General features: G+C 39.4%; 1 protein-coding gene across 6 annotated transcripts in view; it reads right to left on the reverse strand.

The window, feature by feature from the left end:
• Positions 1-15245, reverse strand: part of VPS54 (VPS54 subunit of GARP complex) — a 122147-nt gene that overhangs the window by 80484 nt on the left and 26418 nt on the right. For 5 of the 6 annotated variants that reach the window (XR_013814653.1, XR_013814654.1, XM_079792309.1 and 2 more), the window contains 3 exons: positions 4569-4724; positions 2471-2712; positions 1494-1572 (listed from right to left, as the gene is read on the reverse strand). Coding sequence is in view for 4 of the 6 variants with exons in the window: in XM_079792309.1 (XP_079648435.1) it covers positions 1494-1572; positions 2471-2712; positions 4569-4704 (457 nt within the window). In the remaining 2 variants the exon portion in view is untranslated. The remainder of the gene's footprint in view (positions 1-1493; positions 1573-2470; positions 2713-4568; positions 4725-15245) is intronic. The other variant, XM_079792310.1, reaches the window with a different exon arrangement.

Genomic DNA, 15245 nt, shown 5'->3' on the forward strand with positions numbered 1-15245 from the left:
CTTTAATATATAGTGTTGAGGTTTCTGTAACCACAGCTCCAGTTTAAATGCTCTCCCTAAGATCTCCTAAATTGCTTAATCCATGAAGACTTCTCAGTATGCAAACTGAAGTGCTGTGACAATGTAGACTAATTATTCTCACTTCTTTGAAATTATCAAAGGTGGACCTCTCTCTTGGTTGACTCTCTCATCTCTCTACTTCTTTATAGTCTCCTTCACAAGTGCCTAATTTTCTATCTGCCCCTTAAATATGACAGCTTCCTAGTGTCCTATTATCAGTTATTTTCTTCCCACTATTCACATCCTTCCTGGGTTATCCCATCCATGCCCTTGGATTCAACTACCATGATAATGCCTAGCATACTGTCTATGATAATGTCTACTATACCTACATCTCCAGCCCAGATCTCTTTCCTGAGCTCCCAGTTACATACCAAACATGTTTGCAAAACTGCAATTAAACCAGCCTCTATCTCCTCCAGAATTTCTCCTCTTATATTGGCTATCTCACTGAATTGCACCTCACCTAGCCAGCTGCCCAAGCAAGAAACTGGGGAGTCATCCTTGAATCAACTTGTCCCATTATCAACAACTAACTGACCACCGAAACCTATGCCTCAATCGCTCAAAGGCCTAATATCCTCTCCATCTTCATTATAACTGTGAATTGGGGCCACATGATTTCTCACTTGTATTATTGCAATAGCTTCCAACTGTCTCCTTGACTCCAGTTATATCATCCAAAAACTTATTATCCACACAGTGAAATGTATAACCATAAATCTGATTTCATCTGGTTAAAAGATTTTGTAGCTCTATACTGCTTTAAGAAATATTCCTTAGCATGGAACACAAGGCTCTAGATCTGACTGACTCCCACCTATTTCTTCAGCTTCTTTTCTTGCTCCCAGTAGAGCCAACATACTGAACTCTTGCAGGCCCTTGGACATGCTAATTTATTTCTTGACTCTATGGCTTTATACAAACTATTCCTTCTTCCTGGAATGCCTTTCACAGATAAATATTTCTCAATAGCTAGTTTAAAACACAGGCAATCATCATCAACTCTAGGAAATCTTCTAAGCTAAGTTAGGAGCTGTATACAATCTTGTCATGCTGAACTTATTACTTGATATACAGTGCTGCAATTTTTTGGTTTATTTATTTAACCTTACTCAGGAGACCATCAGCTTCTTGAGGACAGGGACCATTTCTAATTCATCTATTTTTTTAAGCAACAAGCAAAGTATCAAGCACACAGATATTACATAAGTATTTGTTGAATTGAAGACAACACTATCACCAGACCCAAGAATTTTCTCTTAAAGCTTTTAGACAAGATTTTAACAGTAAGCTATAAAAATTTTACTAGAAAGAAAAATTATGACAGTCAAAAAGGTCCCCAAGTTAAGATTTTGTTCATTAATATTATTCTCTTATACAAATTTCACATATTCATCTACGTATTATCTACAAATAGCATATATTCATACCATGACTATGTAAGAGAGTCCTGTCAAAGGTATCTTTAGGAGGACAAATGTTCTTGCATCTTTCGTGAATCTTCTCTCTCTAATAAAAGGACAATTAAATAATGTAATCGATGCTGTGTGGCAATACAAATATTCAAAGCATTAAAATGTTTCACAACAGAAGATATAAAATTAGTTCTATGATTTTTAAATCACTAGCATTTGAACTTAAATACAAATAGTAAGTATGCTTAATAAACTAAATATCACTGAGATGTATGAATACCTATTTACTTATACTCATCCCATTTCACATAATTAGGAAAATCTCCACAAATTTGGAATGAAGTGGGAAAGCAAATGAAAAATCCTTACTTATATGACAGAAATCAATTAAGAAAATAATTTTTAAAAGCAAGGAAGAAAATTTGAAAACTGATATACCTAAGATAGACAATTACTGACACCTTCTCTCTGAGTAAAGAAAAATAATTCCATTCTAATTTCAGATTAGATAACCACTAACAACACTGTTATCTTTTCAGAGGTACCATAAATAGGACACATGGGAAAGTGGAGTGTGGTAAGAAAAAAACACTGGGCCAAGAGTGTTCAGAATTCTGATAGTAGTTCTGAACTGTCTTCCAAAGAGGCTGTGCATTTTGCATCCCTACCCACAATGAATGAGAATCCCTATTAGTCCATTTCTTAAACCTCACAAATAGTCTGGGCTTTACAGGTCTAATAAAAACCATTTTTTCCTTGGTAGGTAGGGCAGGTTTCATATTGAATCTTAGCATTAACAGGATTATGTCATTCTGAAAAATCACTAGAGTAAGAAAAATATATTTACATAAATCTATGCAAAGAATTAAATACAACCCAGTACAGAATGTATATGAACAAAAAATAACATAGATTCCTCAAAGACTACTGGTAAAAATCCATTATAAATTACTTTTGACCTGACTATAACTAACTTCAAGATTAGATGTTACCTGAGAGATTTCCTGTTGATATACTGTAAAATGTTCCTTGCTGATCTGTGGGAGGTAGAATGAAGGTATGACTTCAGTGTCCACAAAGTCCAATCCCCATGTTTTTGTGAAGAAGTCAGATTCTCTTTTTGCTAATCTAGGATCATTTAATGCTGCTGGGAGATTTACTTTGGAATGATATACAGTCCATTTGTGTTGATCTGTAACTAGAGATGGGGCAACACATAAACTGTGTGAATCACCTGCAAAAAATAAACAAGAAAACTCTGTAAAGTTCTATGTTTGAAGGTATACCCTAAAAAAATAAAAATGTTTAGATTCTACATTATACAAAGCAACTACACTCTCTCTTCTATGGCAAATCCTATATAATAAAAGGCTAATATGCAAAAAGACCAAACAACAGAACGAACAATCGCTATGATGCGCACTGACCACCAGGGGACAGACACTCAACACAGGAGCTGCCCCCTGGTGGTCAGTGCGCTCCCATAGGGGGAGCGCCACTCAGCCAGAAGCCCTGGGCTGGGCTCACGGCTGACAAGCGCAGCGGCAGGGGCAGGAGCTTCTCCCACCTCCCTGGCAACACTAAGAATGTCCAACTGACAGCTTAGGCCCATGGGGAGCAGCAGTCGGACATCTCCCGAGGGCTCCCAGACTGCGAGAGGGCACAGTCCGGGCTGAGGGACCGCGATTGCATGAATTTCGTGCACCAGGCCTCTAGTGTTTTAATAAAAATCAATCAGATGAAATAAACTTGAGCTTTCAGCATCAATTGCTGAAGGAAGAAAAAAACCTGTATAAGATCAAAGATGCAAAATTTGAGAGCTGTAGTCACAGGGTAGGGTAAATGGTAAAGAAAGTCTTTCATTAATTCCTTTCCTTGCTGTACAATTTATCTTTTTTCAACATAGAAACTTTTCTACCTTCAATTGAATATCTTCTATCCTTTAATATTCCAATTTTTTTCCATAAGTAGAGCTTTTTTCTATTGTACTATGGCAGACAGTACTAGTTCCATTTTTTTTATTTTTTATTTTTGCTTATAATTAGATAACATAAATACTGCTGTGGCATTAACCATAGAGGAAAAAAATATATAGTTGATTTTTGTTATTCACAGTAGTTCTGTTCTAGAAAGTCACTGAACACTTAATTAGCAAATACTGAAACACTGACCCTAGTGAAAATACAAGTTAGATTCCTGCAAGTCTTTATGGTCACAACATTTTCATCAACTGATCAATACAGAATCACATGCATGTGTCTATTTAAAAGCACATTATGTACTATATATTTAATATACAGTTATATATACTTACTATATATTTAATATATAACAAATATTGTCCGTAATTAACACTGAACTATAACTCATACCTGAATGAAGCTTATATGACATGCATATTTTCCTCATAAGGCACATTACAGCTTTCTTATACTTAGGAATACTAGAAAACACCTCAGCACTATGTTTGAGAATATTTTAAAAAGCAAAATCACCAACAAGATACACAAAAATGCAAAAAAAAGTAGCACTAAATAGACCACAAAAAGAACACTTGTTTACACCATGATAGCTGAAACAATAAGGCAGAGTGTTGCCTGTTCAACCTCAGGTGGAATATATACATTGGATAATTTAAATTTTTCACTCCTCTCTGCATGTTTGCAAATGACCACAAAAGTGCCACAAATATAGATTTTGGGGTTACAAATAATTTTTAACCCTTTGCACTCGCTAACCCTTTGCTACCGATGCTAACCGTGTCGAGTCACACTCGACATCTGAGTGCAAAAGGTTAAGGTGTAGGCAAATTTGCAAATATGGAAACCACAAATAATGAGGATTGACTGTATTATGTTTAACTAAAGAACTTTTCGAACTATACATTTCAAAATATTTTTAATAGTTTATGTAAGTACTTCTTTTATGGAAATGCATGAAAAGAACTATATTCTAATCTCCTAATCTACTTACATCCAAATTATTTATATCTCTTTAGTTTTAACATCATAAAATTTACTCTTTTAGATAACTATACGAAATGTCTACTCCTTTACAGTTAATATAAATCCTCAAAAAAAAAAGCATTACCTGTGGGTTCCTTGGGACACACATCTGGCAGTGACTGCACAGGTCGAATGTGTTTTGTCGGATCTACCTCTTTTTTAATGAAAACATCACTGCTGCTTCCTTGAGGCACTGGTGAAGAACTGTGGCTTGAAGCCATTGCATAAAATCACCACTCAGCTGAAAATGAATAAGAAACAATAATCAAGACACTTAACACAAATCAAAATTCATCTTGCTGGAAGCAAATTCCAGCAGGTCATAATTATGCAAGAAGTTCATCAGACAGCGATGGACCTTGGGGCTTCAGCAGGGCTGATAATCTGCATATTATTATGTGCTGCTGAATAGCTGTAGGCATTTCCCCTAACCCAGTGGTGGGCAAACTCATTAGTCAACAGAGCCAAATATCAACAGTACAAAGACTGAAATTTCTTTTGAGAGCCGAAAACCGACTTCTGCGCATGGGCCACGAAGTTTCGATTGCACTGTACGTGTGCGCCCGCATGTGGTATTTTGTGGAAGAGCCACACTCAAGGGGCCAAAGAGCCGCATGTGGCTCGCAAGCCACAGTTTTGCTGACCACTGCCCTAATCTGATCATCTTTTCCTGTTTACCAAACCTTACCTTTGATGAGTATATCTGCTTTGCTAAAGGGAAAAATCCTCTCTAATAAAATGGTAATATGCAAATTAACCATCACTCCACTACATAAGCCACGCCCACCAGCCAAGCCACACCCACCAGCCAATCAGGGTGAGTATGCAAATTAACCCCAATCCAAGATGGCTACAGCCACAGTGAGCAAGGTTTCCCAGGTAACAGAGCAAGCCAAGCTTTCCATAGCCGTTGCAGGCCTAAGCCTCCACTCAAGCTACAAAGTTTCAATTATAGAAGGTAAACAAATTCAAACAAATGGCGGCAGAATGGAGCTTGAGAGAGTAGGCCAGGGTTGCTGGCGGCAACAGGGGAAGCAAAGCTTTCTGCACACCCTGGCCAGGCTCACCTGCTTAAGGCTACAAAGTTTCAATTGTAGAAGGTGAATTAACTGCCACAGAGATGGCTGCCGCCCAGGAGGGAGCAGTAGGCTTGGCTCCGCTCCAGGCTACAAAGTTTCAATTGTAGAAGGAAAATAAATTCCAGATACCAGGGCCTCCCCTTGGGTTGCCATGGGGCGTGGCCGGCCTGCAAACCACCACAGGCCCCTCACTCAGGCCGCTCCACGCCCTAAGGGAACCCCACCCTGATCCGGGATACCCTTCAGGGCAAACCAGCTAGCCCCCACCCCTGTACCAGGCCTCTATCCTATCTAATAAAAGAGTAATATACAGATTGATCATCACTGCAACACACAATATAGCTGCCCCCATGTGGTCAAAGATCCTGCCCCCATGTGGACACAAGATGGCCACTACAAGATGGCCAGCAGGGGAGGACAGTTGGGAGGCACCTGGCCTGCAAGGGAGGGCAGTTGAGAGGGACCAGGCTTGCAAGGGAGGGCAGTTGGAGGTGATCAACCCTGCAGGAGAGGGCAGTTAGGGGTGACCAGGCTGGCAGAGGAGGGAAGTTGGGGGCAAACAGGCTGGCAGAGGAGGGAAGTTGGGGACAAACAGGGGAGCAGTTAAGCATCAACCAGGCTGGCAGCGGAGTGGTTAGGGGGTGATCAGGCTGGCAGGCAGAAGCGGTTAGGGGCAATCAGGAAGGCAGGCAGGCAAGCAGTTGGGAGCCAGCAGTCCTGGATTTTGAGAGGGATGTCCCAGATTGGAGAGGGTACAGGCTGGGCTGAGGGACAACCCCCCGCCATTCACGAATTTCGTGCACCGGGCTTCTAGTGTGTTAATAAAAAGCCGTGGGTCCGGAGATTCGGAAAGCCCACTTCACTAGAAAGTGGAGCCTCCCCTGGCTCCCCCATGCCTCCCAAATTTACATTCCTTGTCTAGTCTCTTTATTCATTTACATCGCAGCCCCTTCTCCAGATTCTTGAACCCTAGTTGTGGGAAAGACTGCGGCACATCTACAGGGTGGGGCAAAAGTAGGTTTATAGTTCTGAGTACACAAAATACAGTTAATAAAGTGACTGTAATAATCATAACCTGCATGTCTTTTTTCATACTAAAAACTGTAAACCTACTTTTGCTTCACCCTGTATAAGTATTATACATGTCACAAACTTTCTTTCAAAAACAGATACAATATTCAAAATCCCCAAGTATAAGTACACAATTTGAATACTCTTTATTGTGAGTCACTCAATATTTATTTAGTTTGCAAAGAAAGTTATTTGTCTTTGTTTAAAAAGTATTCTTCCCCAAAATGACCTATCCTTAGACTTTAATCCAAAGTGCAAATAAATATCAAACCTGCAACCAGTATAAATTAAAAAACATTCCATTCATTCAACAAGTATATAGTAATTATACATTATAGCAAAACGGATAAGTGCATGGGTTTCTGAACTTACTGCTTCATGTACCGGTAGTATAACCTTGAGGAAATTTACTTAACCTTTGTGAGCTTTACCTTAACTGTAAAAATGGGGATGAAAAGAGGTCCCATCTCATAAACACTTTGTAACAAAGAAATGGATACATGTAAAATAAACCATTTAAAATCATGTCTCAAACTTTGTGTTCATAAATGTTAGTATCATTATATTTACTATTACTATGTGGCTGTCACTATATTAAATGACTATAAAAGTATCACTCTTCAAGGTGATTGCAATTAAATTAAGCAGAGAAACCAAGATGGCGGCATAGGTAAGTACCTAAACTGTTGCCTCGCACAACAATTTCAAAACTACAACTAAAAAACAAAACGGACATCATCCAGAACCACAGGAAGGCTGGTTGAGTGGAAAGTCTACAACTAGAAGGAAAGAGAAAAGCGCACTTAGACTCAGAGGAGCTGCGGAAGGCAGAGGTACAGAGGCACACGCGCGGAGAGGTCTGGCAACTGAGTATGCGGCTGACTTTCTCAATCGGGAGGAAGACAAAAGCTCCCGACTGCTCTGAACTCCAGTTCCGGGTGAGACTCTGGGGACCCAGACTCATACGGGGAGAAACTGGACTGTCAGGAAAGAGAAAAGCACACTGAGACTCAGAGGAACTGCGGAAGGCAGAGGTATGGAGGTGTGCGCGCGGAGAGGGCTGGCAACTGAGTACGCAGCTGGCTTTCTCAATCGGGAGGGAGACAAAAGCTCCCGACTGCTCTGAACTCCAGTTCCGGGTGAGACTCTGGGGACCCAGACTCATCCAGGGAGAAATTGGACTGTCTGGCAGTGGGCGAAACTTGAGGGCTGCTTTCTCTCAGAGGTGCTTGCAGCGATTACCGCGGGACAATGAGACCCAAGGGCCTCTTAGGGCAGGGCTGACGGGAAGCCATTGCTGTCTGCTCCGCCCTGAGACTCCGCCCCATCCAAGCTGAGCACAGAGGCTTTTGCAAGTCTTGTCTCATAAGGTTGTCTCCAGCACAGAAGTTCTCCCAGTGTAGACACAGCTGATCCTCACAGCCAATTGGCCTGGAGGTCAATTCCTCCCAGTGATACCAACAACAATCAAGGCTTAACTACAAAAAGACTGTGCACAAAGCCCACAAAGGGGTGCACCAAGAGTGTCCACCTCAGGTAACTGGGGAGGCTGAGCCACTGGGCCATATAGGACACGTAGCACACAAAACCACTCTATCAACTCAGGGAAGCAGCCAAAATGCAGAGACAAAGAAACAGGTCGCAAATGAAAGAAATGGAGGAAAGCAAACGACTGGATATAGAGTTCAAAACCACGGTTATAAGGTTTTTCAAGAATTTTCTAGAAAAGGCCGATAAATTTAGCAAGACCCTCGAGGATATGAAAAAGGACCAACTAGAAATTAAGCATACACTGACTGAAATAAAAAATAATATACAGAGATCCAACAGCAGACTAGAGGATCGCAAGAATCAAGTCAAAGATTTGAAATACAAAGAAGCAAAACACACACAACCAGAAAAGAAAAAAGAATCCAAAAATATGAAGATAGTGTAAGGAGCCTCTGGGACAACTTCAAGCGTACCAACATCAGAATTATGGGGATGCCAGAAGAAGAGAGAGAGCAAGATACTGAAAACCTATTTGAAGAAATAATGACCAAAAACTTCTCCCACCTGGTGAAAGAAATAGACTTACGAGTCCAGGAAGCGCACAGAACCCCAAACAAAAGGAATCCAAAGAGGACCACACCAAGACACATCATAATTAAAATGCCACGAGCAAAAGACAAAGAGAGAATATTAAAAGCAGCAAGAGAAAAACAGTTAGTTACCTACAAGGGAGCACCCATATGATTGTCAGCTGATTTCTCAACAGAAACTATGCAGGCCAGACACGAGTGGCAAGAAATATTCAAAGTGATGAATAGCAAGAACCTACAACCAAGATTACTCTACCCAGCAAAGCTATCATTCAGAATTGAAGGGCAGGTAAAGAGCTTCACAGATAAGAAAAAGCTAAAGGAGTTCATCACCGCCAAACCAGTATTATATGAAATGCTGAAAGGTATTCTTTAAGAAGAGGAAGAAGAAGAAAAAGGTAAAGATAAAAATTATGAACAACAAATACATATCTATCAACAAGTGAATCTAAAAATCAAGTGAATAAAAAAGTCTGATAAACAGAATAAACTGGTGAGTATTATAGAATCAGGGGCATAGAAAGGGAGTGGACTGACATTCCTTGTGGGAAAGGGGTGTGGGAAGAGACTGGACAAAAATCGTACACCTATGGATGAGGACAGTGGGGGCGGGGGAGGTAAGGGCAAGGGGGGGGTGGGAACCAGGTGGAAGGGAGCTATGGGGAGAAAAAAGAGAAACAATTGTAATAATCTGAACAATAAAGATTTATTTAAAAAAAAAAAGAAAAGGAAAAATAAATAAAGTAAGCAAAACACCAGTTAACCTGTGTCTACATTTTTTAGTAAGTGCTGAAAGAATTTGTGGGCAACATAATATAGGCTACAGTGTCAGGTAAGACATTACAAATGAAGTAGTACATAACTTGGATAAACATGTGATATTCTATTATTAGAGAATGGATAATTTTATATTGCTGAACATACCTATCAAACAGCAGGCATTCAATAAATATTTTTAATGAAGGAATAAATAAGTGGATATAAACACAAGACTCAAAGATCACCTAGTCGAAGTTCCCTCACATTGGAGATAAGACTAATTGTTTACAAAGATATCTGTGTTTTAACAAGTTTTAAAAAAATCCAATTTAGGAAATCTGGTGAATAGAAAAATAAGAAGAAGAAAAAAGAGCAGAGACATAGGCCAGGATCAGTGACAAAAAGTTCATCCATTCTAATTCCCCTCCAGTTTGGTGGAAAACTAACAATTACATTTCCCAGACTTCCTTGCATATCTGTCTCACTCCTTCTAATGCAAAGGAGACATTTCCAATTACACCATTCACTGAGACCATCAGAAATAAGATAGTAAGAAGATACAGAAAGATAAGTAACTTCCTCATGGTCCCTGAACAGAAAGCAAATAACAGCATGAATAAAGGTTAAGGGACATGGTATAATCATAAGATTGTGTGGAAACTGACTTGGCTAGAGTGAAATGTTTACATTGGGAAGTAACGGCAAATAAAGCATATTTACACACACACACCCCGCCCCCCACCCACAGCCTATATAGTTGGTTCTCTAAGCAATAAGGAGCAATAAGCTTTTTTGTCCTGTGGACTTCTTGGGCAGTCTGGTGAGTTCCATGGGACAAAAGAATACTGTCATGAAAATATCTGGGAAAATTAATTAGGGCCTTGGTTTGAAAGGCATCATTGGCTTGCTGCAGTTATATCCATACACATTAAGTGTATGGTTATTTCTGTATAAAAGCATTTGCATATTTAGGAGAAAAGAAATATCTAAAGGATAGGAAACATTGTATGAAATAAAATACTGTATATTAAGCATTTGGTAAAGACAACTTTTTATTAATTTCATCAAATAAAATGGCTAAAATAAACACATTTTGACACTTTAAGTGGTAAGCTGCAAATATATAGAAAATGTGTTTAAACTGAACACCCATTGCTTGATGTCAGATAAATTAAATATTGATTCCAACAATAGTACATGACAATTTCAATTTATTTTTCTTACCTTCATGTTGTTTTTACAGCAAAAAAGAAATCCTAAGTGCCATATTAGAAAGCTAGAAATACTTGGGGAGATAGGAACTTGTAGAAAAACATTTCTAGACTCCTATAAGTTATTTCTGTATGTGGGAGGAGGAGGGGAATCACTTTATTTACTCATTAAAGATTCTGAATTAGGAAACATTTGCAGATTTTCTATTTTTTTTCTTACACCTCTCCTAATTCTTATGAAAAGAAGGACAATCTCTAGCTTTAAAGGGATTATGTAAAATTAGGGCGTTGCCTACATAAGTGAGTCTTATGAAGGAAGAAAGGAAGGGCCAATTGAATATAACATTGAATAAATAAAAATTAATGAATACAGAGGGATACCTGAGTAGAGGGAAGAGATAAGGAAAGGGGGTGGGAAGGGATCGGTTGAGGTGGGAAAAGAAAAACTCTTTTGCACAGAAAGCTAGTAATAAATGTAAAAGAATGACTGAATTAGAAAGCCATTGTTTTGTAACCCCCAATGTAAAATCCAATTCAGGCAAAAATCATCAATGTATGCTAAAGCCATTAGGTGAAAGGTTTTTCAGAAACAAAATTCACCTGATGTCAAAGTATCACCCTATAGATTACTTAGCAATGCAAAGGGGAAAATGTATCTTTAAAATGGAAAGATCTCCACCTTAACTAAGTCATCAAACTTAGTATTACTAAAAATAGAAAGACAATTCGATATTATGTGACTTATGAAAAGACAATATAAAATAAACATCATCTATGAGACATTTGCACCAAAATATTTAACCTAATCTAATTAAGCCTCTAGACCAGGTGTTATGCTTTTTGGTCCTGGGGATTCCTATGGCAATCTGGTGAAGTCTACAGACCCCTCCCCAGAATAATATTTATAATTAATATATAAAATTACAATGGACAATTATACTGAAATATAGCTATCAAACTGTCTTTTTACATTGTAATCTATATTATATATATATATATATATATGTATATATATGTATGTATATGTATGTGTGTGTGTGTGTGTGTGTGTGTGTGTGTGTATATATATATATATATATAAATAAAGAGCCAGGGTCCGTCACGTCCAAAACGACCAAAGGCTTGACCAAACACGAGGCTAGGGTCCTGGCCGGCACTGCGGAAGTCAGGTCCGGGTCTCAGCCGTCCGTGGCGACAGTCAGGCCTGCGTCCGCAGTGGCCAGTGCTGTGGAAGTCAGGCCTGGGTCTGTCCACGGCGGCCTGAGAAGTAGGCAGAGGACAGACCACTGAGGGTCTTATATACCATAGCAGGGGGCTTAGATTTTATTCCACAGAAGGAGGAAAAGTGAAGAATGTCAAGCATGGGAGCATCCTGGTCTTGCTTTCATTTTAAGTGAACCATTCTGGTGGCTGTGAGAAGGATTAATTTAGACAGCTGCAGTGTTTTGGGGCCTAAGAAAAAGAGAGACTGATGTTGGGAACTAGGATTAGACAGAGGCAGTGGATCAGAGGCATATTTATGAGGAAACCTGATGGAACTATTTTGCTGATTACACAGGGATGAAAACAAACAAAGCAAATGGTATTAGCCCGTGTTTCCCAGTTTGGGCAACTTGGTTGAATGGGTGATTCTAATAATTGGGAGAAGGTATCAAGGAAAAGGAACAGTGTAAGGGAGCTTGCTTAGTTCAGCAATAGCCAAACAATTAGGACAGAAGACAAACTTAGCACTCTTTCTTGGCTGCAATGTTTGTTTTTGTGCCTTCAGCCACCACCATGTAAGGCTAATGTGCCATCTTTTGTCCTAATCTAGGATATTATCTATCTACTACACATTCCTATCACTAAATTAGCTTTCCAGCATGATCCTTTAAATTTACTTATCAAAGTCATTCAATGCTCTGTGAGTATGGAGACTTTCAAGATGTGGAAACATTATGAGCCTATATAGATTGATAAAGAGATATTGGGTGCTCAATTTTTAATAATAAAAAAGAAATACTGAATGTGGTCATGCCAGAGGCATAATTTTAATGAGCCAATGTCTCTTTACTGAAGTGTCACACTTCAAAAGAGATCCTCTCAAATAATACAATGCATAACACTCATCTGGGTTGCCTGTTAAAATGTAGGACCACACCTTGAAAAATATTCCTTCTAGAGCTCATTTTGGTGGATAAATCTCCCTCCAAGTAAAGCAATCTATAATAACAAAAGCATAATATGCTAATTAGACCAGACTTCCTCCCGGACAACCTTCCAGATGAAGCCAGGGCTTCGAGGGTAGCCCAAGTTTTGGGTGCCAGAGGGAAGCCCGGGTTCTGGGTGCCAGAGGTAACAACTGACATTAAGTCATTTAAGTCGGTGAATCCTGCCTTGGCACATAAAGCCTCCTGATGGATAATACAATGAAAAGGCACAATCGGATGTCCAATAGCTTCTCTAAACAATTTGACAAATCCGACTTTTTCCCCCACCATATTTGGTACCCCATCTGTAGTCACTGACACAACTTTAGAGATATCAATGCTTAGGTCACGAAATGTTTGTATAACAACCTTACATATTTCGCTTCCTGATTTACTTGTTGACACTGATAATAACTTTATCAACTCTTCTCTCATTGTGAGACCATCAGAATATCGACCAATAATGGCCAACTGAGCATGTGATGTGACATCAGTAGTTTCATCAAGAGAGATCGAAAAATATTTACACTTCCTTATGTCTTTCTTTAATTGATGTTGTACGTTTGTGTTCAGTCTCATTATTCGGTCTTTTATGATATTTCTACTGAGTGGTAACTCAGATATTCTCTTAATAATTGCATCTTTATTCTGCATATCGTGAAATAGAACTGGTGCACATCTTAGGAGAGTTTCTTTAATCAATTCTCCCTCACTGAGCGCTTTTCCATGCTGAGCTATAGAGTGAGCAATGCTCAAATTTGCAGATGTTAAATTTGTAGAGCCTTTCATAAATTTAAGGATGGAATTAGATTGGCTCTTGTAAAGGTGTAGCTGCCTGGAAATGTATTCCTTCCTTTCATCCTCACTTTTTTCCAAGAGCTGGGAATGATTAGTTTCAAAATGTCTATTTATATTCCACGTTCTGCTTACTACTGTTTCAGTACATAGAACGCAAAATGATCTGCCATTTTTTTCTATAAAGCCATACATCTTGGTCCATGTCTCTTGAAAGGGTCGGCCACTGCTACTACCACTTCCTTTACTTAACCTTAGTTTTTTATTTTTTGGGTTCTCCATCAGGGGGGCAGTAACAGAAGACAGAATTATAGATAGCTTGTTAGGTCTGCAGGCAATTAGGGGTTAACTAGCCTAACTAACCACAAAATGGTGCATATAACTGTCTTTTAGGAAAGGGCAGGGTTAATAAGCAGAAATAGGGGTTAATAAGGATGCACAACAGTAATAGTGGTGAAATGGAGTCTGCACTATGGAGCAAGATGGTGTTCCTTATGCCGCTATTTCTAATGGTGGGAAACGGCACCCATAGCACGCCACAAACCCTCGCCTCTCCCAGCCTCCCCTTCACTTATCTCAGTAATGATGGATTAGAAATCCATGACACCCCAGAACAGTAGATAATGGTTGCTGCGGTTAACTGTTATTTGGTTACTGGTAATGGCAGGGCCCCCAGAGATGCGTCCCCCGCTGCGTTCCGCTGCTCCCTGCTCTGGCGGCGGAAGTGAGGACAAAGATTAGGCTTAACCGGAAGTCCCAGAACTAGACGCTCTGTGCCGGACTTCTGTTGTTTTGGCCTACAGACCTCCAGCACAGAGTGTCTAATAGGGGAGGATGAAACATTTGCGACTAGAGTCTTGGAGTTAGAGTCTAACTCCAAGACTCTAGACTCTAGTCGCAAATGTTTCATCCTCCGCAGGCGGTCGCGTGTCATCAGAAATGGCTACGTGTGTCAATGCTGACACGTGTGTCATAGGTTCGCCATCACTGCTCTAGGATTTAATCTAGAAAGTTTTCATTCTGTTGTACTTCCGCTCAAAAATTTTTAATATTATCCATTACCTTCCAGACTGGTACTCAAGGCTTTCCACAATCTGATGCTTGTCATCCTTTCTAGCATTATTTCCTATTACCCACAAGTTAAGTATGTTAATTCTAGACAGAGTGGTCTAATTGTCCCTCTAATCCATCATGCTATTGAGGCCTCCTTGTCTTTTTTTAAGGTGTGACTTTCCTGGAATATTCACACCATCTTTCTACCTCTCTAATCCCTTCAAAAATCACTTTAAATTTCATTTCTAGATTATATCTTCTAAGAAAACGAATATACACACACTCCAAAACATTAATAAAATAATCCCAGCCCAGCCAGTGTAGCTCAGTGGTTGGTTGGAGTACATGCCTGGATTGCTTGATCCCCAGTAGGGGACTTGCAGGAGGCAGCTAATCAATGATTATCTCTCATCATTGATGTTTCTATCTCTCTCTCCCTCTCCCTTCCTCTCTGAAATCAATAAAAATATTTTTTTAAATAAATTATAATCCCAGCATTATTTTTAAGAGTAAAGAAGTTAAAA

The sequence above is a fragment of the Cnephaeus nilssonii genome (genome assembly GCF_951640355.1).
Source record: "Cnephaeus nilssonii genome assembly, chromosome: 15".
Lineage (NCBI taxonomy): Eukaryota > Metazoa > Chordata > Mammalia > Chiroptera > Vespertilionidae > Cnephaeus > Cnephaeus nilssonii.